This window comes from Pezoporus occidentalis, unplaced genomic scaffold (assembly GCF_034315485.1).
Source record: "Pezoporus occidentalis ecotype Australia unplaced genomic scaffold, CSIRO_AGI_Poc_V1 ctg8, whole genome shotgun sequence".
NCBI lineage: Eukaryota > Metazoa > Chordata > Aves > Psittaciformes > Psittacidae > Pezoporus > Pezoporus occidentalis.
Window position 1 is genome coordinate 4,784,082 of NW_026916158.1, and position 24,853 is coordinate 4,808,934.

Consider the following 24,853-nt stretch of genomic DNA (forward strand, 5'->3'; position numbering starts at 1 on the left):
AGAGGTTGTGAATCATCCACAGTCATCGTTTGAAATACCAAGTGTGCCTTGCACTTTCTGGAGTGACTTTTCTTTAAATTAGAGCTGAGCAGCAGCTGCAGCCCCAGCAGCTGCCCTGGCTGTTTTGGGCATAGGTACCTTACGTCAACTACCTGGGGGAATTGTGTGCTGTTTTTCCTGCTCCTGGCTCTGGCTGGGATTGCACCAGACCATCTTGCTTTCCTGACCCCATCTGATGCTTTAGACATCACCTTGGTGAGCAAAAACTTGCCTCCTTGGCTGGTTTTGCAGTGATCAAGGAAAAAAAGAATACCCCAAGGATTCCTCACCCATGTGGTCCTAATGATGTTAGGATAGGGTTAGGATCCTAGGCCCTTTGCATTCCCCAAGCTCGGTTTGGGAGTACAGGGGGAGATGGGCAGATCCAGGGCAGGTACATATTGCATATATTTACTGCTTGCATTTAAAGAGAAAGCGCTCAGTATTCTTACACAAGCCATTGCCAGCTCTTGGGCTACTCTCCATGTGTCCAAACACTTGAGCATTTTGCCTCTCCATTATGCACTCTGCTGCTCGTTGCGGCATGGTTTGTGTTGTAAGGTTGTAACCACTGAAATTCAAGAGAGGATGTGCAATCCAGCAGGTGCATAAATAGTTGCCTTTCTTCTCACCTGTGCTGGGGACCTGCATGCATACTTAAGCAAAGAAATCACTTTGGGATAAACAGCCTCAACCCATTTTTCAGTAGAAATGCATTTTAATGTATTCCCATAAAAATAACACTTCTGAAGCTTTAACATGGAAATCGGGCTTCATTTGGGTTTTATTTTTTTCATCTGCATAAAGAAGCTTAATGATAAGCTGAAACCTATTTTCATTTTTATCTTTCTTGTGCAGGACCAGAGCATACCTTGCTCCCAGGATGAAAGTGCCTTTCCTGAGGTCTATAGCTGTCAGAGCACAGCAGGGCAGGCAACGATGCCTGCCCACTGCAAGGCAGGTCTGGGTTCAGTGGATGCTACTGCTGCCTGATTATTGCCTTACAGAGAGCAGAAGTAAATACAAAATTAGTTAAGAATGTGTGCTCTTTGCTGATTCTTCTTATTCCAGTAGCATTAGCTGTGTTACATGTTTCTGTTCCATGAAATCTGTGCTTTTCCAGAACTTGGGTTATTCTGCAGGAAATGAAGAGTTTCAGTTTAAATGCACAGTAAGCATACATGGTTAATAACAACTTTATCTGCACTCAAAGAAACCATGTATAAAATGATTCAAATTGACTCTTTTTTTGAGGGACAGAGAGCAAGATTATCCTAACAGAGACAACTCTTGTTTTGGCTCTAACCAGGGAGTGATCAAAGCCGCTTGAGCACTAACAGCAGGCGCGCTCTCTGCTTTCTGACTCCTGCTCAAGGTTCATCTTCCATGCTCTCTGTGAGCAATGAGCTAACCAATACATTTTTAATGAAGATGTGGGAGCACTTACGTACCTATTGCATCTTTGCAAGTGCAAGCACCCAGGGAACATTTAATTTTTTCCCTCTTAGCAACATGAGAGCTCAACCCCTCGCTGGCACCCCAGTCTCCTCCATCTTGCCCAAATTGCATTGGGCCTGAACCCCATCTATTATGGAGGGATCATAAAAGGCAGAATTTTAAATTCTGAGAAATTTCGTGTGAGCCATGTGAGCATTGACCTATCCATTAATTGTATATCATGTAGTTTTATATGTAGCTGGCGTGTACATCTTGAAAATTGCTATGGATCAAAATGACTGTGTGACTTTGGCCAGCAAAAGGCACAAGTAATGTCACAGCCACCATTCTTGTCTCTTAGCATTGCTTTCCATGGGGTGTTGTCTAAGGTCAGACAAGTAGGGCAGAAGTGGTGTCTGCCAGGGTGAGTATGGGCTGTCTGAGCAGGGTCCCATATGTGACCTGGCGCTTCCCCATCTCACTGTCATCTCTTCCAGTGGCTTAGGAAATATGTATTCCTAAGTTATATGTAGGAGTACATATATATATATGTACACACACATAAAATTTATGTAAGAAATAGTACACTTGTAGCTTAGGAATATCCAGTTAGATCCACATGCTCTCTCCACCGCACAACATTTGTTTTTTAAGCAGTGCTCATAAAAGAGACAATGCCCCAAGTTTTTTCCTAATAATAGACCAGTCTGCAACTGAGTCTAAACTGCAGCTACTTTTTGAGCTAGCTAATGAAAGCATTGCTCATCAGCTGTGCTGGTGTTGGACATGGGCTTTATGGAACAGTTCCTGGGGAAAAGTCACTTTGGGTTTTAAATAATTCATGTCAATAGAAGTATTTTTTCCCCCCTAATTTTGACTTGTATGATGCTAAATGCTGAAGCACAAATTTAGGAAGAATTTCAATCCACAAATGACATGTTTCACCAGCATCATAATTTTTTTCCAATTTGTCAAATTGAAGCTTTGGAAAATGAACTCAGTTTTGCAAAGAGCTTCAGAGTTCAATAAAACTGTGTATTTTGACAGCACAGAGTCCTACAGGTGCTTCCCTGAATGGGTTCATGGGCCAGCCCCAGGTCCACCTGCCTGTCTCCCCAGGAGAGAGGAGGTTCCAGTGCGTGTCACTGTCCTGCCCGGCTGCAGAACCTCTCGCTTGTGGACGTAGCAGCCTCTGAAACAGTTAACCCCATTTTAAACCCTTCTAATCCCAAGGAATCTGAATTTTGGTAGAGCAAATCTTTTGTCTGCAAAAACCTCTTGTAGTAACAGATTATTTTGTTGTTTCTAGGGACATGGGTCACTTTTGGAGGTCAAATCTCAGACGAGGTAAGTATTTCTTGGTCTAAATGCTATGCATGAAATAAAAACCAATATGAGATATTTTTAAATGAAACCATGGCTACCGAAATAAGAGGAGCCTGTTTCTGTATGAGGAAATGACAGAGAGGTACTAACCAAAGCAACACAAAGCTTGAGCTTCTGCTTCAAAAAAGCCTTAATGAAACTGATATTTCCAGAGGTCAACTTTAATAAAAACCACCCGTCTATCCCTGAAAGTGATCTTTTCCACACTGTTTGAAGAGATATTTCCTCCTTACCATTGGCAGTGGCACCGCTCTTGGAGCGGAAATTGGAAACTATTTTTGCATCATGTATGTAATCAACAACAGTCATAAATACAGGCTGGAGTTCAGCTTACAAGGAGCTGCCTGGTGAAGTATTTTTTTACATAATAAGATGAAACATGTAAATTAACTTGGGTTTCCTACGCACACTTGCCTGTACCAGGTGGCTCTTAATCTCAGTTAATAATCCTCCGAGGGCTGGGCAGCATGTGGGTTTCCTTCCATCTCAGGTTTGCTGCAGATGCTAGTCATCAAAAGGAGAGCAACCTCCTGGCTGCCTTCCCCCTTGTACATGACAAACCCCAAAATAACTTTGGCAGAAGGAAAACAGTGAACTCAAAGGTTTTTAGCTTTTCAATTTGCTTGTTCTTTGGTGATATTTCTTCTGTTGATGGTGGATCATTGAGTTCATTCCTGTTTCTTGGCATTTCAGGCTGAAGAGAGATGACTTGTTTTGATTATAATTTGTTCCCTGGCTCTCCTGTCCTCCTTGATTAGAATAAGTCAGTGCAAAGTGCTCATGCATGAAAAAGAGGGCTGAAGCACAGACCTGTCTTTGAGGGATGCCCACCCTAAGGACATTAGCTGTGCATGGGTGCCCTGGCTTGGTGCCTTCCACCCCTCCCTTTCCAAGCTGTCAGCCCCTTCTGGGTGCAGAATCCCCCCAGGGAGTAGTGGGAACCCAGGGGCTTTGATGGGGATCATGTGAAATTACCTTCAGGTATTTACATACCCCGCAATGTCTGCTGGAGAGCTGCACAATATCCTGTCAGGTATCAAAAAAAAAAATAAAAAATTAAACTCTTACCATAGAAATATCCTTTCTGTATTAAACTCCACAGATTTGCAGACTATTTTCTATAGCCCTATAAAATTCTTGTTCACTTTCTTATTAGAAGTTTCCTATGAGAAGAGATTAATTCCTCCCAAGAAGAGTCAAAGGGAAGTTGATGTAAATCCATGCACCATGTTTTGGTGCTTCTCAGGCCAGTGCACACCCTGCTGGGTGCCCTGCCAAAGGGTCTTGCTCCCCTGGGCAGGGAATGCTACACCTCTCCCAGCCCTGCCAAAGCCCCTTTGTGACTTAAGGGGCTTTTCCCCATGGGGGATGAGATGCAGCCACTCTTGCCACTCCTTACCTCTCTGTCTCTGTTCCCCAAGGTGGCTGAACAGCTGATGACCATTGCCTATGAAAGCGGCGTCAACTTGTTTGACACAGCTGAGGTGTACGCGGCCGGCAAGTGAGTGCCCAGCATCCTGCTCCACTTCCCTGGAGTCCCTTCACCTGGATCTGCTCCTCCCTTTGTCAGTTACTCATGACTGATAAGGCCCTGGCTCTGGTGGTGCTTGGGAAACGCCCCTTCTCTCTGAGAGGAGCAGAAAAACCTTTATATTTAGAGTATTATTAAAAAAAAAAATCAAACAAAAAATTAATCCAAGCTCTCTTGTAGCCAGCTGAAGACTGAAATGTATCACCTGTGCCCCTTGCTGTTAGTACAAGTAGAAAAATGTCCTGAATAAATGAAAAGTCAGTGTGCATTTTAATGGTGATAAATGGCCTGTGCCGGTGACAGCTCCCAGGCACAGATCCCAGCATGGGAACCACTCTGGCTGCAGCCAAGCTAATGCTCTTAGTGTCAGTGTGGAACTGGGGTGGGAAATATCCACCCATAATTTGCCTGACTTTGCATGATTTATATGCCTTTGTATTTTGTATAAAAGGCAGACCGGGACATCTCATCCCTGGTGTGGAGACAAAACGGCTTTGCCTTTCCAGGGCAGGTTCCGGCAGATGTAGAGAACGGGGGTGCAGGTCTGTCCCTGTGGGAGTGGGTGACAAGATCTTGGTAGTGATCAAGGGGACCCATCCCAGCCAGTGTCGGGTCACTATAGGCTGGGGAGGGGAGGGCTGCACAGCCCATAGCAGTGCTGCCGGCCGGTGTCTTGGGGGGGCATTTCAGGGGGCTGGGGTAGACAACAGCTATGGTGGTCTACCTGGCACTGAGCATCCTCCTGTCTTCCCTCACACTGGGCTCTCTCTCTTGCACAGGGCTGAGGTCATCCTGGGGAACATCCTGAAGAAGAAGGGCTGGAGGTACTGTACTGCCAGACACCTGCAAGCAGGCAGGACCTCCGGGCATATGAGAATCCTTCTGGGTTTTAAAAATGATGCGTATTAGGTGATGCTGGTCCAAGAGCATCATTGTGACCATCCCAATGGTCACATACAGTGCAGCCAGCCAGGACTTCTGCAGCAGCCAGACTTTTCAAGTGCCACATAAAAATGCTCTCCTGTCTTTTGGGGAGCATAGATTGGCTTTGCGAGGCTGTAGCCATCAGCCTGCTGTGCTGCCTTGGCCACTGTCTCTGTGCATGGTGCAGTTAAGACAACTTCTGAACATGTACGCTGTCACTGCCTTGCATGGTGCATCAAGACAGATGGTTGTGCACTGGCATCCTTATCTGTGTACATAAGATTATGTATTAAGAATGCAAAGATGTGATGGGCCTTCATCTTGGATAGCCTGCTAGGAGATGATACTTAATTTAAATGATTCACATTACCATATGTTGTGTCATTTTAAGAGCATTTACATAATCTCTCAGGACCTTCTGTGTGAGTATCATGTTCAGCCTTCAAATGAAGAATAAGTTCTAGTGGTGCTCTTTCCAAAATCAGTATCCCTTGTGTTAGGGGGATGATTACTCAGTAAGAAATATTCTGGGTACTGTGGAAAAAAAAGCAAAAGCTGGAGAAATTGTGTATTGTACAGTTAAACAGTAAGGTAGTTTGCAAAGGATAAATCTTTGGTTTGATATCACGTGGGAATTTATAGATTAATGCCGTGAATTTAACACTTAGAGTATTAATGGCTCGGGGAATACTGCATGATAATGAGGGGCCCTGGACTTGGATACCCTTGATTAAGAGCTGTGGAGGTTGCTTTCTCCATAGTTAAAAATGTACCCTTTTTTTGGTAATTTCACTTGCATTAGCTTTGGTTTCTGCACACCAGTCTATGGTCACTCCCTGCCTGCAGCAGACCTGCGCATAGAAGTGACCTGCTGTAAAAAGTTTTATAGTGATGTGTGAACACCCACCCGTTGGGCAGCTTGGTTACTTGTAATTGTTCTTAACAATAATAGTATTTCTGTTCTTTCTGCAGGAGGTCCAGTCTGGTCATAACAACAAAACTGTACTGGGGTGGAAAGTAAGTGCCGCATTTACTCTAAATGGTGTTTGCTGCTGCTTTGTGCTTTTCCCTTTCACAGTCGTACAACCAAGTGGCGATCAGCGGCACCTTGGAGGGGTGGCTTGTTGCTATTGTCTTCTTTCTCCTCATTTTGCCAAGTCTTTTAGGGAGTTGGAGCTTGGCAGAGGTTGCAGTCCCCAGCAGAGGCCAGGGTGCCATGCTGCCTGTGCTCCCACCCTGAGTATCTTTGCAGCTGTGGGAGGGGCACTGGCAGGGTGAAGACAGCCTTGCTTCAAAACTGCAGACCATGTCAATGAGGTTTCAGTGCTGGGGTTGGCTAGGGCACAGCCCCATCCCCGTGCTGCCTGGCCCCAGCAGCCCCTGCTGCCCTGCCAGCATCCTTATCCTTCTGCTTATAAGTATCAGCTGGTAGCTTTAGTCAGGTGATATCCATAGCACGGCTGTTACTGTGTTAAATTAACAGTGGTATTACATATCGAAGATGCTGTTGTCTTTGAGACTGGGAACCCAAACAAGGTTCAGGGTCTCTCTGTTGCATGAGTTTTAACTTCATTTTCAGGAGGTTTAAACCAGAATACAAAACTAGCACCCTCCAATTGTTAGCACCTCAGATCTCTAACATCCATGTACCTATTTTTCCTTTGCAGAGCTGAAACAGAAAGAGGGCTTTCAAGAAAACACATTATTGAAGGTACGTGTTGTATGGGATAGGGTTTTGGCTGTGCCTGAGTGCCCTGGTGCAGGCGGATGGGTCACCTGTACCCCAGGGCAATTTCTCTCCTGTGAGCCAGGTCTACTTTACTCTATGCATTGGGCAGTTCCTAAGCTTGGCTGTGAGCTGGCCAAAATGCACCAAAGGATTTTTCTGGCTTTTCTCAAAAGCTGTGAGCAAACACCATGCACACGAAAAGCCTTCTTTACCACACCTCTATGAAGCAATAACCTTTTGGGTTTTTTGCTATAATAATCACGTGTGTTGTCCTTGGCTGGCTGTGTGTGTTGCTTGTAGATTTATTGCTTATCTGCCATAATCAGGGTTTGCTGTGCTGCAAAACTTTACTGCCTCATGCAGGTTCCTGGCAGCTTTGCACAGTTGTCCTCAAGAACAGCCCCAATCCCAGCTGCTGCAAGATGACAGGAGGCAGGAAGGCTCGGTGGGTCTGGAGCTGTTCTGCTCACACCCCCCCAGCCCTTTCCCAGAAGGGATGGGGCAGTCGGCAGCAGTGCGTGGTCGGCAGACGTGGCCGTGGGCTCCCTTGGCAGAGCAGGGAGGGATGAGGATGCGGGGCATGATGTCAGCCTGCAGAAATAGCCTCGGGGGGGGGCTGCCAGGTCCCATCTGCTGAGCAGCCAGCTGGGGAGGACTGTGGTTTGCTCTCAGTGCTGTTTTATCTTCTTGTACACTCCCTCACATGGCTCCTTGCATCCAGTCCTACATCCCAGTGAGAGATGCTGTGTGCTACCTTGCTCATCCACCAGGATTTATTCACCCCAGTCTCTGCTGGGTCTAACAAATGCTCTTTATCTTCCTCCCAATTGCTTTTTTGTGTTTCTTTATTTTTTTGGATACATTATTGTTGTAGAGGGCATGAGAGCACATATGTGTTTCTATATGGATAAGTATGTTTCACTCAATATAGCTCTTTCTGGGGGCTGTTAGGTATTGGGTCAGGTACTCAGGAACACTGACTGTAGGCACAATTATAACTTGTACAGGATTTCAGATGCAGGACACAAATGCAGCCATAAAAGACACATTTCTGTCATGTTAAGAAACACAGTGCCAGCCTTGGCTGGCTCCTGAGCAGAATTGGAACAGGCCACCAAAACCCGCTGGGGAGGACCCAGGGGCCAGTAACTTTCCCCCTGTGCAGACTGTAAGCAGGTTCCAGACCCAGAAAAGCAGCCCGCAGTATAAGGGCCTGGGTCTGTCTTCTACATATATTCTGGGTAAAAATAGCTTGGTTTAGGAGAAAAGCTGCTTTATGCAGCTATGTAAGGGAGTTACTGGGGGTTCCTGGCTCCCTCGGGGCTGGGCAGCCTTCAGGGCAGAAGGGGAGCATCAGGCTTGGTACCTGTGCTTCAGATCTCTGCAGAGGGATTTGTACTGCTTGCCTCTTGTTGCAGTTTGACCCACTTCTCTCTGCTGGCACAGAGGGATGTGTAAAACACGTTTTTTGGGTTACTGGGAAATTATATGCTCCACGCCAAAGTCCTTGGGGAGAGCAGGCCAGCAGACTGTGCTGCTCCCTCAGGAGCAGCTTCCTCCTCGCTGAGCAATGACAGCCTGGATAACTCAGGGCTGAAGCCCCAGGGGAGCAGCACCCTCCATAAACCAACACACCACAATGGCTGCAGTAATGAAAAGCGATTCTCTTTATTGCACTGTGTATGCTGGCGTAATTAGTCTCCTCTTTGATTTATGAGTTAAGCCCTAATTGTTTACAGTGGTTGCTGGTTAAACTAGTGTATGCTGCCAAGACAAATCAGAAAAGAAAGTTCAGGCTCATCTACATTATTAGTGTGTCATGCTGTTAAATTTGATGGCCCGGGGAGGGGGGGGCAGGCTGTTTGCACCACAGGATAGGCAGGAGGTATGCTCTGGTCTTTGCTTATCAGAATGTAGCATCCAACTGCACAAAATCCAGTTTGCCTGCCAGAAATGGCAGCTGTAACTTGTATTTGGCCGTTTGCATGTTTTATCATCGTAATCTGCAATGGCCCATTTGCCACAGCTTTCAACAACCAGGAATTTTTCTGTGTATGTTAAAACATAGATTATATGGAAAATATCGTTACTGTATTTATATTATCCACCCCACACCTGGGATGTCCTGTCACCTGCATCATACCCTGAAGGTGTAGTTGGGAGCAGGTGAGGTGAGATGAACATAGTCATTGGCAAACACAGTGAGCAGAACAGCCTCCTCCCTGGGGTGCAGATTTGGGCATCTTCCATCTCAAAGATGCTATTTTTCAGTGATGAGGAGCGTCACCAGAGCACAGTCGGTTTTGCCTCCTAGTACCCAGCTTGTACATCTGAGATCATCCTGGGAAGATTTTGCTATTTAGTATTTGCAGAATTCAGCTACATTAGGATATGACTTTCATATTAAGGTAATCTCGATCAAGTTTTTTACCAACATTTTATTGACTTTTCATTTAAAGAACGCTGCCATGAGATGGTGTCCCTGCTGCTGGTGGCCCTAGACCCAGAGATGCTCAGGGAAGTTGCAGCCATGTGGTCCAAACCCATCCATTTTCTATTTCTTCTGGAGCTACTTCATGAAATGATAGAAAAAATACTGGCAGCAGTTGAAATAACTTCACAGAACACATAGCATATAATGTTAAGGTCAATGTTAGCTATTTTCTATAAATACATTCGGCAAAAAAGGCCATCTTTTTTCATCTCAAAATTCAGTGAACATTTTCAGACTGCTCTATTTTGGCTCATTCTTCACGAACACTCATAAAAACATTTTGTTCCTGGGAAGATATATAGAAAATAAGTGTTAGAAATCCTCTTCTCTCTCTCTCTGTGTCTTAAACACACACACATGTATATATACGTAGGCTTTTGATGCCATCTCCCATCCAGTCATTGTAGAGATATTGAAGCCTGAGCAGTTCTGGACTGTAGCTGCAAAACAGTGCCTTGTCTTGCCTTGCAAAAAATTTCTGCCCTGTGCAATGCGTTGCTGGGCACAGCTTGCTTACCCTGCAGAGAGGGTAAAACCCTCCATGGTTCTTTATCTGCTCACCATAATGGATCTAAGCAGGTGCCACCAGCCTCCCATCTGGGCTTGCATTTCTGGAAGGTCCTGTGGGGCAGGGCTTCATTAAGTGGGACAGGATGGAGGCAATGTACCCTGGGCTTGCACTGAAAAGCTCTGTGTTGTGATTTAGATTAAATTAACTTTGAACAGAAACAGAGCACTGAAACTGGTCCCTGGCAGATGCCTTCTGATGGGCTGGTCATGGGTACCCTTGGTGACCAGTCCAAAACTCAGTGTAATTCAGAAAAAAAAAGGCAATTTCTTATGGACACGGTGTGATTCTGTATGTGGACAAGCTGGTGTTTTTTTCTTAATATGCCTGCATAGGTATGAGACAACATTATGCAGCATCCTTCTTATATACTATTTGGTGTTGTGTGTGTATACGTATTAGGCATGTATGTAAACGCAATGAGTCCTATTTCAGTCCTAATGTGGTGCTGTTTTGTACCTGGCAGCTTTGTGCCTCACACTGACTGTGAGGATTCTTGTCTCTGCTTTGCTGTTTCCAGGGCTAAAGGCTTCTCTCCAGAGACTGCAGCTGGAATACGTGGATGTTGTCTTTGCCAACCGGCCAGACAATAATACCCCCATGGAAGGTTAGTGGAAGCTTGAATTAAAGGTTTTAATGTGACTGAACCTGGCTTACAGACTTACACTGATGATGGTAGGAAAATAAAAACGATTTTTTATTATTCAGGCAGAACAGCTAAAAAATGAAATACCTCATTCATGATATCATGGAGCCCTACATAATTACACTGCAATGAAATGAACTTGTATCTCTTGAAAGGAAATTAAAGTTTCCTTTACGTCCTAGAGGTGGCTTTAACATTGAGTTTTTTATTTCCTTTTCCTGATTCCTTTAGATCAAGTGAATTTGTGTTGGTATTTAAAGCAGGTCTGTGTGTCAGATGAAACCTGTATGTCCTTACCCCTGGTGCTGCTAGCTCTAGAGATGGAGAGTACCAGTGCTGCCATCCCCATCCTTGTCCCTGTCCCCTGGGCTGCCTGGATAGCACATACTTCTTCAGTGCTGAAACTAGGGGTGTAATGGGCAGAAGCAAGAATGAGTTGGCAAGCATTATAGTTCACTGCCCCAAGCACCTGAGTAGCATAAACTCAGTCTATGGTGGACTCAGCTGAGGTGCCATATGAGAATGCAGCCGGCGGGGGCATGGCAGGGTTCCCCTTGGCATGGAGAGCAGCAATGCTCTGTCTAGAGCTGGGCTCAGCCTCCGAGCCACCGCCACCCATTCTTTGGTCCTGCTGGGGAACGGTTCCTGTTAAATTTAGGCTGCTAAACTCGGGGAATGGATTTAGGAACCTGCAAGATCTGTGACTATCTGTGTGCTTTAATTATGCTTCATAGTTGCTGATAACCATGTATGTGTGTCTGGTACACGGCCATATAGCCCAGTTATCCAGGAGCCTTCATCAATATGTTTTGGGGTTAGTGCCCTATATAATGGGCACCAATTCCCATTCCTCCTCTTTTCCCATTGGAGTTAACACACCCATTCACACTGTGGCAGAAGATTAGCTTCACAGCTAAATAAAAAGTAGCAAGAAGAAAGACTTGTAGGCTGCAGAATCTGTCACAGATGAGTACATGTAAATTGAACAAACCTGGAACTTGACAGGCCCCTTTGAAGCTCTTGGCTTGGCTTTCAGTGGTCGTGACACTTATTTTCTTAGCTGTGGCACGAACCTTGGATGAATGGCAGTACTGCGGCCTCAGACAAACGATGCCAGCAGCTATGGGTTCAGGAAACTAGCTTGTGATTTTTAGGACCATTGCAGATTTTTCAGTAGCTGATGAGGTCAAGGAAGATGACATGTTGTATCTTGGAGGGAGAAATGACCTCTCTGCTCAGTCAGTTGTCATCTAATGAAGCAGTCTTGAATATATTTCCCATGCCTACACAGCTGATCTCAGGTGTTTGCAGCTTTTAAGGTGCTACAGATGCTGCTAGCAGTGCTGGAGCTTGGCAATAGGTATAAACTGTGGTGTCTGGTGAGACTTTGAGCAGGGTGAAAAAAGGGACATTTTTATTATGAATGGTGTGGTGCTGATTCTTTCTACGTACTTCATGCTTTTTTTATGGTTCACCTACTAAGCCACTTCTATCTCAGAGCATCTGTTGAACCATCTGTCAGTTCTGCACTATCTGGCATGCACAATAACTGCTGAGATACCTTCACAAGACACAATCCCCGCTCCATCTCCTTCCCATGAGCCAAAGAGCTGCTTCTGATGGAGAACGATTTGTAGGTAACCTTCAGATGTTCCTAGGTTATGCTACTCATGGCAATGTGTGAGGGTCCTGCTTGAGCAAACTCTGTGGCTGTGTAAGGTAAAACCAAATAAATCAAAGCACAGACTTCACATGTTCATTTTGTTTTCTTCACTTGCTGCATGCAAGCAGGTGAGGTTTCTCTCCTTGCACTCAGGGTCCTCTCTCTGCTGTGATGTCTATAGGTATCAGCAGGCAATGGATCAGCCATTTGGAAATACTCATTTGGTCCACCCCATCCAGAGCAGAATTACTTCTTGCACCCCAGGCTGGTCACAGCCCAGCTCAGACTGCCATAGGAGGCATGGGTAGCAGAGAGCTAGTACAAGAAGATGAGAATTTAATACGGATTTCTTTATTGCAGATGACTCTAGTCCCTAAAGCAGCAGGCAAAGCTTGCTTAATCTACAAAACACAAATGTATTTACCTTTCTTAAAAATCTCAGAGAAAATTAAAAAAGCTTTTCACTGTAAAAGCAATAGAATGCTAGCTTCGAGGAATGTCTGGAGGTAAGTACTTCTCACAAAGCTCTTTGCCGTTTGTGGGGCTACCCCTTGGTGTCTGGGTGGCTCTGCCATTGCACGTGCACCCCCAGCTGTGGACCTCAGGAGATGGGTGATGGAAGGACCTGTGCTTCTCTCCTGAATTTCCATGAGTTTCAAGCCTCATTAGTCAGGCTTGATCCCCCAAATGTGCTAGCAGATGCTTTTTTTTACATCCTGAGTGGCCTTTCCAGCAGACGAGGAGGGCAGCTCTGGCCACAGGAAAGGAGGGTCCCTGGGGTCTCCTGGTAAGACCCCCTATTATCAGGGTGCCAGGGAAATGGATGCCCACTCCATGCCCAGCCCTGGCAAGCAAGGCTTTAAACTTAAACTACTTCAAGATTCTCTTATGCTGCTGGAGGCTGTTTCCTGGGTTTCGAATCATTCACTTTTGTGCCATCCAGCTGGCAAACCCAATGATCTGGGCATGTGCTCTTCACAAACCATTCCCGTCACCATACCCAGGGGAGCAGTCTCTGGTAAACAAGAAGAAATATATGTATATATATTTTCTGGTTTGACTTGAGTTTTTCTTGAGAGGAGTAGACGTGGGAGAAATGAAAACAGCCATGGACTGGGATGTGTAAGAGGCATATGATGAAATGCTTATCAAAATTCCTAAATGGTAGTGCAGCAAAAATAGAAAACTAAACCCAGTGAGAAGCCAGCAAGGAGGGAGGGACTCTCATACAGCTGCCTGTCACACATAGCCTGTGGGTAGCAGGGCAGCTGCTTTGGTAATGGGGCATTTTGTTGGACTAGTACACGGCTGAGGATAAAACGCTTAGGAACAGGGGAAAGTGTGGTTTTGGGCAAAACAAAGAGAGGGGGAAAAAAAGAAGAAAACAATACCTGCCATTTAAACTCTGCTCTTCACTGGGGGAGGGGGGGAAACCTCCTCAAGCCAATGTTTCATTTGAGAGAAAATCTCCCTTTTCAGTGGGAAGGCAGCAGCCCTGCACAAGAGGCACGGTGTCTCTTGTACAGCCCCTCCAAGGTTATAAATGGAGACTTCATCATCTTTAGCTGCCTGTCGCTGCCTGCAGAGGAAATCTCACAATAACGTCAAGATTGGCAGTGTAATCTCCCCTCTGCCAAGCTCCTTTCTTCTTTTTTTTTTTTTTTTTTTTTCTCCCATAAGTAGGACGAGAATCCTCATGATGTAAAAGGCAGCTCATCTTGATCTCGAGACAGCAGCGCCTGGAGTCATTGTCCAACTAACAGCAGACGTGCCAAGGGGTTTAACAGATACATAGGGCTTCTCTGCAGTTCTGCATCTGACCAGAGTCTTTTCACCACCGTTTGATGGGTCAGAATTAACAGTGTAGGTGTAGACTGCTGGTTCCTTCCCTCTTTCCCTAGGGAAGAGTGCATTGAGATGTGGCAGTGTTTGCTGAGTGCAAGGTTCCTTGTGCTACACTGGGAATGGTGACTAAGTACTGTTTTCTTTTGCTTCTCACAGTGAGTTTACCCCATTTTTGTCCCTTTAAGTGATGTGCAACACATTAGCAGTGTACTGAGGGTGTCCTGGCAGCCACAGCTCACCTCCGAAGAGCAGAGAATGCTGAAGCTCCATAAGAAATACCAGTTTATTACTGCAGCCAGGGCAGTTATTCATGCTCCTGAGGACTGTGTCCCTGGTGCTGCAGACCCTGACACTCCCAAGGCCCTCCTGCCCTGAGGACCCTGCTCCTCTGCAGCAGAGATATGATGGGCACTGCCTGGCCCCCTGCAATACCCAGCAGGTTGCTCCCAGGGAGAAATTTGGCTTAAAAATGAGTTGCAAAGAGGCTACTTCCTTTATAGCCCAGTGAGGCATCTTAACAGGCTGTCACCTCCTGGGTAACCATGAGGCTTAGACAAGTTTTTTTCCTTATCTTGCAAACTGAAGTTTATGATGGGCTTTTAAACCCCAACAAGAAGGCAGGGGCTGCTCAGCAGAGGTCTAATGGATGGAAACTAAAGGTCCTGTCCTGGTGTGTGTAGCCTTGGACCTTTCCATCTTCCCAAGGAAAACCAAGGACCGTGGAACTGCTGTGCTAAGGAGCTGTGCTAGGTTTTGCAGAGGTGCCCTCAGTGAAGCAGGGTTGAACCATATCCACTTTTGCAACGTTATTCCCAGCATTCTAATATTCCTAGTAGAAAGCAGCAGGACCAGATATATGCTTTTAGTAAATAAATTTTAAAATAATTTATCTTTTAGTATATTTTTCAACTGTGCTGCCCTCTTGTGTTGAATTTTAAAAGAAATATTATAAGGTGGTGGTCGGCAATAATTTGTAAAAGCAGTTTTTAAACAACTGCAGGATAAGTGTATTTGCTTGAACTGTCAATGCTTTTTCATCCATGCTTGAGCAAGAGAGCATGGAAGAAATAGTGTTTAATGCAAAGCTGCTCAGGCTTGTCAGCACATTTGACGTTTTTAAGTGGCTTTGGGAGGATTTGGTGCTGAAAAATTGGCTTCTGTGCAGTTCTCATGCTACTTTCTTCTTTTTTCTTTCCTTTAGAAATCGTCCGAGCGATGACACACGTAATAAATCAAGGCATGGCGATGTACTGGGGAACGTCACGCTGGAGCGCTATGGAGATCATGGTAAAGTCAGGTTTTAGGAAAGTGTTGACACTTGGTAATTCTCCACGCAGGACGCAGAGTCTGCGGAAAACTACGCTGGGAACTGAAACACAAGTGTGTGTCTTGGCTTGGGATGTTTGAGTCTTCCCCCATCCAACATCTCTTCACCTAAAATAATTTAAAAACCTGTTCCAGAATGAGCCCAATATTAATTAAAGACTATGGCCTGATCTATCGGTTTGGGTCTCTTGGCTCATTCAATTGGGGTCTGTTTGATTTTTGGTTTCATTCATCTGATTTCAAGACTTTTGGTAAAGCTCCTCTTTGACATCCGTGCCTGTAGCCACTGATGCCCTGCTCAAGATGTGCCTCTGGGCCGCAGCTCCTTGACCCACAGGACCATCAGAGATGATGCAGTGGGAATGGTCCCCATGGAGGGGAGAAGCCTCCACAGGCAGCACTGCTCTGACCATGTCATGCTCAGAGGTGCAGAAGGGAAGTATCCCTGCTCAGCTGTAGGGACCTCCTAATTGGCTTTATCGGAAAAAAAAATGTAGACTGGGGAGCCAGCAATCCTGACAGCTCATCCTTAATGCTGTGTCAGAAGCATTTGAGAGATAAGCCCAGAGCAGCAGATGCCCCATCCCTGGAAACATTCAAAGCCAAGCAGGAGCGGGTTCTGAGTAACCTAATCTAGTTGAAGTGTCCCTGTTCATTGCAGGGGATTAGACTACTGTTTAGTCCCTTCAAACCCAGACCATGCTATAATTCTAAGAGATGCCAAGAGCATCCTGCTAGTCCCTGATTCTTGTGGTGGGGTCAAAACACAATAAACAAGCTCAGCACCAGCCACCTCAGCTGGGAAGTTGTTTGGCTTGTTGCTGAGCTGGCGCTGAAGCAGCTTTAGGCTGATGGAGACAGAATGTGGGGATGTGCCCTGCTGCTGTGGGAAGCAGCAGGGAAGCAGTGCAGCCATGGACGAGTGCTGCCTCAGCACGGCAGCGCTCACAGGAACGTGCATGGCCTTGATAAGGGATAGTGAAACTTGAGTTCATAGTCTCCTGTCCACTCCAGGAGCACTGGCGCATAGGTTATGTCATGTCCTGAAAAATGCTTTTGCTTAATGAATTCTTTTTATCGGCTGAATTTTTTCTCCAGGAAGCCTATTCCGTAGCCCGGCAGTTTAACATGATACCGCCTGTATGTGAACAAGCTGAATACCATCTTTTCCAAAGAGAGAAAGTGGAGGTTCAACTGCCAGAATTATATCACAAAATTGGTGAGTCTGAGACTGCTGTGCCTTTCAGCTATTTCATCTGCAGAAAGAAACACAGAGTAGTCTGGCCTGGGGCTCTAGATGGGAACAGTACTCTCCTTCCCTGGGTCTGAAGGGGACAGACAAGTATCTATCTAATGACCTAAAAGAAAAACTGGCTTATTGTGCGTCTGGATGGAAATAGGTGCTAATTGCCATGGCTGTTGCTTATTCTTTGATACCCACATGGACAGTGCAGGTGCCACCTCTCCCGTGCATTAGAAGACAATGATGCCTTCTTGCACACCTCCTGCCATGGTGTCTGGACTAGCCTTGCTGAGGACCAGTCTGAGAGGAGATGGGTGGGAGGTAGTGCCCCTGCCAAGCAGGGCCAACACCAGAGGGACATAATGGTGTAAGGCAGGGTAGGCACAGGAGACACCTGGTCAGGAGTTTACGTACTTTGCTGCAGCAGGACCAGGATGGAGCTGGAGGCTCTCACAGCAGAGTTTTGTATGAATAAGCTACTCACTGTTTTCAAAAAAGATGCTGCTGATGTCCCCTGAGAGCATCAGCAGCATCTTCCTGGAAGATGCCAACTGAATGTCACTGCTAGTGTAATTCTTTTGCTTTTATTTTTTTTTTTTTTTAACTGAAACTCATATTTTTGATACATCTCTGATTTCTCCCTGTTCTCTAAAATCACCTTCTCCATTTTCTCTACAGGGGTTGGAGCAATGACATGGTCCCCCCTAGCCTGTGGGATCATCTCAGGGAAATATGGCAATGGCGTCCCTGAAAGCTCAAGGGCTGCATTAAAGGTACTTTTTTATTGCATGTTTGAGAAAAGTAGATGTGTTGCTTTTGTGAGGGCAGGAAAATAACAAAGGGAAAACAGATCCCTTGTGAGAAGGCTGGCCCGTGTGCTGCTGTATTGATAGATCAGCTCGGTTTCTCTGGCAACCATACTCCAAAGTGTGGGAGAATCTGGGTTACAAAGATTCTCATGTTCCCCATGGCAGTGAGCTGATGGCTGCAAGCTGGATGTGGGGCAGCACACGACTGGAGCCAGATTTAGAGGGGTGGGGTATGTGTCTGCAGAAGGATACTGTCACAACCCTTAACACTGACCTGAAACAGTCAATGAAAAGGCACAAGCCCAGGATTTTTGTTGTGCTTTTAATACTCCTGGCTGATGTTAATCGATACAGCTGCTGTGACTTCAGACCCTCTTAATCCCATGGAAATGGTAAACCAGACCTGGACATTATTTTTCTGACCACCTTTCCCTGGACACCAGCCCAGGCAGCGAGTGTGGGTGAGCAGTGGTGGGAGCTCATCCCCATAGCATCCCTCCTGGAAGCCTCACAGGCAGGGAAGACCCCAGCACCCCATGAAACCCATGGGTCCTCAGTGATCCTGCCCTCCGCTGGGCAGAGCAGCAGCCCTCTCTAACATGTTTTAGCATTTTGGTGTCACCACAGGGCTTGGTTTCTCCCATCATTGTCCAGCTTTTGCTCTTATTGGGGATTAAGGAGTGTTCTCCCATAACATACCTGTGGCATGCATAATGTTTAAATGGTTTGGAAAATGGCAGAGCACTAAAATGTCACAGATCTGGGAAAAAAAAAATAAACCAAAATGGTATTTGAGTCTCTCTATCAGCTGATGGGCAAAAGCCAATGCTGCCTGGCAAGTGCCAGCAGACTGACATACATCCCTGTGCTGGTTTTTGCACAACTTGATGCTTTTAAAAGGAAAGATAGAGTCTACACTGACTTGTTCACAAAAGGCAGCATTTTCAAATGTAGCATTTCATTGTGTTTGGAATTTTTTTCCAAAATAAAATATATTAACATTTGGTAAAAGCTAGCTAAGAAGGTGGCACTGCAGAGAGGAATCCGAATTGAATTGATGTGAGGGAAGAAGAATCAAGTTTCAGGTCCGGAGATGGGAGAACTAAAATCTCAGCTTTGTTTAATTAATTTTTAAACCTTGAATGGTAATAGATTTTTAAGCAAGATCAGAAGTTCTCTTGCAATTTCGGGGTGTGCGTGTATGTGTGTGTCAAAATCTTCTCAAGTTGACCAATATTTCACTTTTTTTCCACTCTGCAATGGGATCCAGTGGTGCAAAAATAAAACTGCGGAGGTTCCAGGTTCTGGGCTGAGTCCATCAGTTGCATAAAGCCAGAGAGATACAGACAAAGGCTCCCACAGGAGACATCCTTGGCCTTTCATAATTGCTTTTTGTAGCAAAGCATTGTGCCATTCAGCCTCCTGGTTTGGATATGGCTTTTTAAGAGCTACTTACAATTGCCTTAAACTTTCTATTTTGGGCGATTAAAGTTAACAGTCGATTGCAATGTAATTAATCTGCAGTGCTACCAGTGGCTGAAAGAGAAAATCATAAGTGAGGAAGGCAGAAAGCAGCAGGTGAAGCTGAAAGACCTGTCACCCATCGCCGTGCGCCTCGGGTGCACACTGCCTCAGCTGGCTGTCGGTAGGTGATGGGGGTGGGCACTATTCTTGCACCTTCCCATTTGTCACAAATGCAGAACCTAGCTCACATCCTCATAGTGAAAAGGGAAATATTCTGCATCAAGGCACAGAAAGCTTGTGCCTTATGTGTTGTTGAGACAAGCTGAGGTGAAATCTTGTATAAAGCCATAAAGCTACTGGTATTATGTTAATGCTCCCATGATTTGTTTAAGTATCAGTGATGGTCAGGTAAATGGTAACAAAGAAATAGCTGTGTCATCTTTTAAACTGGACAATAGATGGCTTTGTGTCTGTCTGCATCTATAGATCTGTTTATTATTTAAAAGACTTGAATGATTATTTGCTGTCAGGGGTTATGGAATAAATGCCAGATGGCCAGTGCAACACCTCATTGGGAAAAGGCTAAAATGTTTCAAACAACACAGGAAAAGAAGAAAACAAAACAAGCTGTAAGCTACTAAAATGCCATTTATTGCCTTTGAAGTAACCCCTGGTCCATTAGCCCCGCACAAAAATAACATTCTTTTTTGTTTTGTCAGGCTTTGAGCAGTGAAGTTAAAAATTATTTAAATAAGATTGTTTTCAGCATTATCACCAAGTTTTGATTGACAAGAAGGTTAGTGTAGCTTGAGCCATCCTCTGGGGTCCAACCTGACCTGCCTGTTTCTCTGAACAGTCCCTCCCCACATGGAAGCTATCAGTTGTTCAGCTGAAATATACCACGCATCTGTGAGAGAAATGATCCCTGGTTCAAATAGCCAAGAGCTGAATCTTTGCGATTCGTGACAGTAAAAAAACAAACCCTACAATTAGGACAACTGCTGGCCCACAGACCAAGGTCAGGTGGATGCTGGAAGATCTGCTATGTGGTTTTGCTTTATGATCCATGCATCTTCCTGGTAGTGCCGGAGGAGTAACATGAAGGCTGAGACAAATAATACTGTCATTATTTTTCAAATAGAGATAGAAGCTCTAAGAAACATTAGCATCTGGAGTAATGCCATGTCATGAAGCCTATGTTCCTGATGATCTTGTGACTTTATTCCCAGCATGGTGCCTGAGAAATGAGGGTGTGAGCTCCGTCCTTCTAGGATCTTCCAACCCAGAGCAGCTGATAGAGAACCTTGGAGCCATACAGGCAAGTGCAGGTGGTGGCGGGACCTCAGCAGAGGCGGGGGGTTAGCTGCTGTTCAGCTCCATGTAGGTTAACCAGCGTACCTCAAGATTACCACCCTCCTCTTCCACAGTTTCAATACCTTGTAATTTGTTTCAGACGTCTTCTGGTTCTAGTTATGCACGTTAATTAGGCAAACCTGTGGTGCATCACCATGAGTTAACCACCACTTGTGGTAGTCATAGCCCTGTCCAGCAACACAAGGGTGGCTTCAGCAGGTCTAAGACATCTGAAAAACCACGACACACTGTGATAGATTCTGTGCTAAGCCTTCTATAGGGCACATGTCACTTGCACCCACCTTAATTATTCTCTGTTGCTTTTAGCAATAAGAGCTTCCTCTGATGTTCCAGCTACCAGCTTGCTTTCTGCTGCAGCTGAGCAATATTCTATATATGAAGTTTAGGAGCATTTCTGTGATTCTCTCACTGGGTAAAGACACTACAGTTGTTTTTCCTTTAAGGGAGAACAGTATTAGAAGAATGTTTAAATATCTGTCACACAAACCCCCAGAGGAAATGTTATTTGATAAAATCTAGATTTAAATTTGGAAAAACCTTTAATGGAAGCTTGATTAAAGATGGGTTTTCTTCTATCCCTAGGTCCTTCCAAAAATGACATCCCATATTGTAAATGAAATAGATAATATTCTGGGAAATAAGCCCTACAGCAAGAAGGACTACAGATCATAATGAAATGCATGAATTACCTGGACTGCATGGTTTTAGCAGTGCTCTGTACGGAAGTACAGCCCTGAATTAATATCCGGTCATGAGAATCATTCAGCAGCTTGCTGCTCAGTGTCTACTGTCACTGGATCCTTCGAGATGTGTGCTGTTGCTACTAACCTGCAATGAAATTTAAAAGCACAGTTGATCTTTCTTCTAACCAAGAACAATACTGTATTTTCTTACCTTTGACCGAATTCATTAATTTTTACTTTACTCTTGGCACCTCATGCTTGTGCTGTGAAAAACACTTGTAAAGCAAAAAATAATTTATAACCTTCAGGTACTTGGTAATTAACAAAGGATGTACAGATCTATTTTTCAATGAAGAAAAGCCAGATGCAATTTAAGGTTTTAATAAAACCACATTTGGGATATCTCAACTATAAAGTTTATTCAGGTTAACAGACAGAAGGGGCAAGCTCGAATTTTCAGTTTTCTTTTTGATGCCGAATATATGCTTTAGATTTCATTTGTAGTTGAATAAAGGATGTAAGAGTTAGAAATTAGATAGCTCAACTCCTAACTATACAATTATTTCAGCTGTGGAGTGCTCCTGGGAAGTATTTCTGAGTACAAGCCAGAAGAGCACAGTTAGAAACCCCAAATACGCATGTCAGGTTAATAAAAACAATGTCTATTTGCAAAATTCTAATTCTACATGAACCTTAAACTAAGAAAGCCATGATAAAATATTGGGTTTTGCATCTGCAGACATCTGCCTCTACTTCTGCCTGCTTGTAGACAGAGCTATTGCAAATTTCAGTATTTATGAGCTTTTATGGATATAGATACTTATAAATATATGTAATATATAGCTGCTGAAAAATGTCAGAAAATAATCAGGTACATACTCTGATGGAAGGCTATATTTGCTTTAACTTGTTCTGGAATCGGGCATAAGTAAATGCATAGTATTTTTAAGTCACATTTTAAACAGGTATGTTTTTGTGAGCATTTCATCCCTCTACAAGAGTTGAAAGCAAGCATTTATGTTTTAATTTGAACATCTTAAGAATCACATCATCTTTTACCATGAGTTTGCTTTGTAAAATGCACTAATTTCAGTAAGTATTTCTCACTTGTATTGAACTGTGTACTTCGGGTGCATACTTCCTTGGGGTTACAGTTATGTACAGTATTTGTAGAACCCTTGTACTCCAGTCCCCTGAACTAGAGGGTGTCTGCAGAGTGTGTGCAGTGTTCAGGTGGGCCATGTGAACAGATACTAATACTTGAGTTGTCTTCTCCTGTATTTAATCCAATGAGCTATGGTATGTGTAAATGAACTTGGCTGCTGTATATCCAGAAATGCAGTCTGACTTTGACTTCTGCTTGGACACAATAAAAACATTTTCTGCATCTAATTCTATACTTAGTGACCTCTTACTGAGACTGATTTTGAAACAGCACTGGTTTATGTTGAAAATGGATACATGTCATTCCACAGGGAAATGATGATATTCAGCTATACCCAGGCCAGTCAAGGAACAATGACCTCAGGCCAGATGAGTGGGTACAGCTGGGGAGTTTAGGGCTGGGCTGGATGCACACCTTGGAGAGTTAAGTCTCATAAGGCAGGTATTTGTTGCATGTAACATTTTGGCCTGAAATAAGCACAATGTGAGCACCGTCCTGACAGCTCTGAAGCCCACGGTGGTTCAGTCACCAGCCTCTCCAAAATTACATCGGCTGAGGTGGAGGCTGCCACAGAAGCTTTTCCCATGTCCCGGGTCTGACTTAGTTTCACTGCCCTGAGCCATATCCCCTAATGTTGCAGTATTAGCTGTGATAATTAACTACTTAAGTACTTTTAAATTTGCTTCATGGGCAGCTGTGGTGGTTTAAACCCAGCGAGACAGCTTGTTCACTCACTTCCCCTGCTTCTTGCACTCCCCCTACCGATACCTCCTCCAACCCCGCAGACTCCCAGCCCTCCCGGCTAACTCCCAGTTACATCCTGGGCATGACGTGCTGTGGTATGGAATACCTCTTTGGTTAGTTTAGGTCAGGTGTCCTGTCTCTGCTTCCTCCTGGCTTTCCCTCCTCCTTGGCAGAGCATGAGGCTCACAAAGTCCTTGGCCAAACCAAAACATCATTGTTATCAGCTCTGTTCCCAGGCCAAAAGTCAAAAACACAGCACTGCACCAGCTACCAAGGAGAGAAATGACTGCTACTGCTGATCCCAGGACAGCAGCATAAAGGCTTTTACCATTATATAGTTAACAGCTTAATTTCTCATAATTTCATAATTATTTTGCCAGTAGCAGACTAGCTCCTTTTCTTACTTCTCAAGGTACAATTTAATGTTCTCTCTTCCTCTTCTCAGATACATGGGAATCCAACAACATATTAAAAATACTAATTCCAAACTTTTTTTAATTGAAAAGGCGATGCCATTGTCCCTTACTTAGAGTGAAAGCTTATTACAGCTTGCCCAATGCTCTGAGGGCAATGGGATGCCAAGCAGCAGCCTGCCTTTACGGTAACATTCAGCATTATACTGAAGAAACTGGGTGCAGCTGGTAGCAGTGACTGCAAGAAGAAAAAGCCATCCCTATTATCCTCCCCCAAAAACCCCAAAGCAAACAAAAATCCATGTAACCAAAAAACCCCCAAACTTTTCTGTGAAGTCCACAGAAAATACTAGCCTTGCTGTAGAAAACAACCCACCCAACCCATGCACCTGCTCTTGTTTCAGGCTGTCAGTGCTGAAATTTGTTTCATATATGCTAAATACTTAAGAGTAAAATACATATAATTTATACCTTTATGATAAGTGTTTGTTATCCTTTATAATACATGAAGATCCACATATTTTCAGGGAAAACAGTCCAGTCCATTTGAAGTGTTAAATGACCAGCCAGAAAAGTAATTTAAATGGCATCTCTAACGTACAACAAAACCACTGGAATTTTCATGATGTGAACACATGAATAGTACTATCTTTACTGGGAAGCAAAGTAAAAGCAGGGGATAGTTAAGATTGAAGACCCCCCATCCAACCCTGCCATCTAACAGATGCTGAGTACTGGAATAGTCAGCAGGTACTGGATCTTCTGGTAACAGTTTTGTGAGACTGTCCTGGTTGCTTTTGTCAGAAACAGTGACATTAGCAACCCACCATACTCTAAGGCAAGCCAGATACACTGTCTCCCGAACTTAAGAATCTTCATTTTACTCTATTTCATGTAAGTACAAATCTTATTCAAGTAAAGATTAGCAAAGTAATTGTTAACATTAAATCTGATTATAAGCTTGCTTTCTTCCCTGTTTAGAATTCCAAGTCTCTGATGGCAATATTTATTCTATTAATAGTAGTAGAGTTTAGCATTTAACTTACAGCTGCTTCAGTGATAGCATGAAAAAAATGAAAAGGATTGTCTGACAAACCCGTTGTAAAAAGCCAGCTAAAGCACTTTTGTTAAGCTGTGCCAGGAAAACTAGCAGGCTTTTCAATTTATTTACTATTTAAAAGCTAAAAAAAAAAAACCAAACAGAAACAACACTTCAAAAACATTTTTCTAGGAAGTTTAGGGTTTGTTCTGACTCCAAGTTACTCAAAAATGAGTATGTCCAACAAACGCAGTACATATGCTAACTTGTAGAAGACTCCTCCCTTCTGAAAGCAGAAAGAGCTGACAAACCTACACATGCTGCTTGCCCC

General features: G+C 44.4%; 1 protein-coding gene across 3 annotated transcripts in view; it reads left to right on the forward strand.

Moving 5' to 3' along the window:
* The window catches only part of KCNAB1 (potassium voltage-gated channel subfamily A regulatory beta subunit 1), a 74,843-nt gene extending 52,290 nt beyond the window's left edge, over positions 1-22,553 (forward strand). For all 3 annotated transcript variants that reach the window (XM_062603067.1, XM_062603068.1, XM_062603069.1), the window contains exons 3-14: positions 2,786-2,823; positions 4,284-4,363; positions 5,173-5,217; positions 6,290-6,334; positions 6,985-7,028; positions 10,629-10,715; positions 15,464-15,549; positions 16,687-16,807; positions 17,510-17,604; positions 19,165-19,285; positions 20,334-20,422; positions 21,061-22,553. In XM_062603067.1, coding sequence (XP_062459051.1) covers positions 2,786-2,823; positions 4,284-4,363; positions 5,173-5,217; positions 6,290-6,334; positions 6,985-7,028; positions 10,629-10,715; positions 15,464-15,549; positions 16,687-16,807; positions 17,510-17,604; positions 19,165-19,285; positions 20,334-20,422; positions 21,061-21,150 — 941 coding nt within the window. In that variant the 3' untranslated portion in view covers positions 21,151-22,553. The remainder of the gene's footprint in view (positions 1-2,785; positions 2,824-4,283; positions 4,364-5,172; positions 5,218-6,289; positions 6,335-6,984; positions 7,029-10,628; positions 10,716-15,463; positions 15,550-16,686; positions 16,808-17,509; positions 17,605-19,164; positions 19,286-20,333; positions 20,423-21,060) is intronic.
* Positions 22,554-24,853: the final 2,300 nt, after the last annotated feature.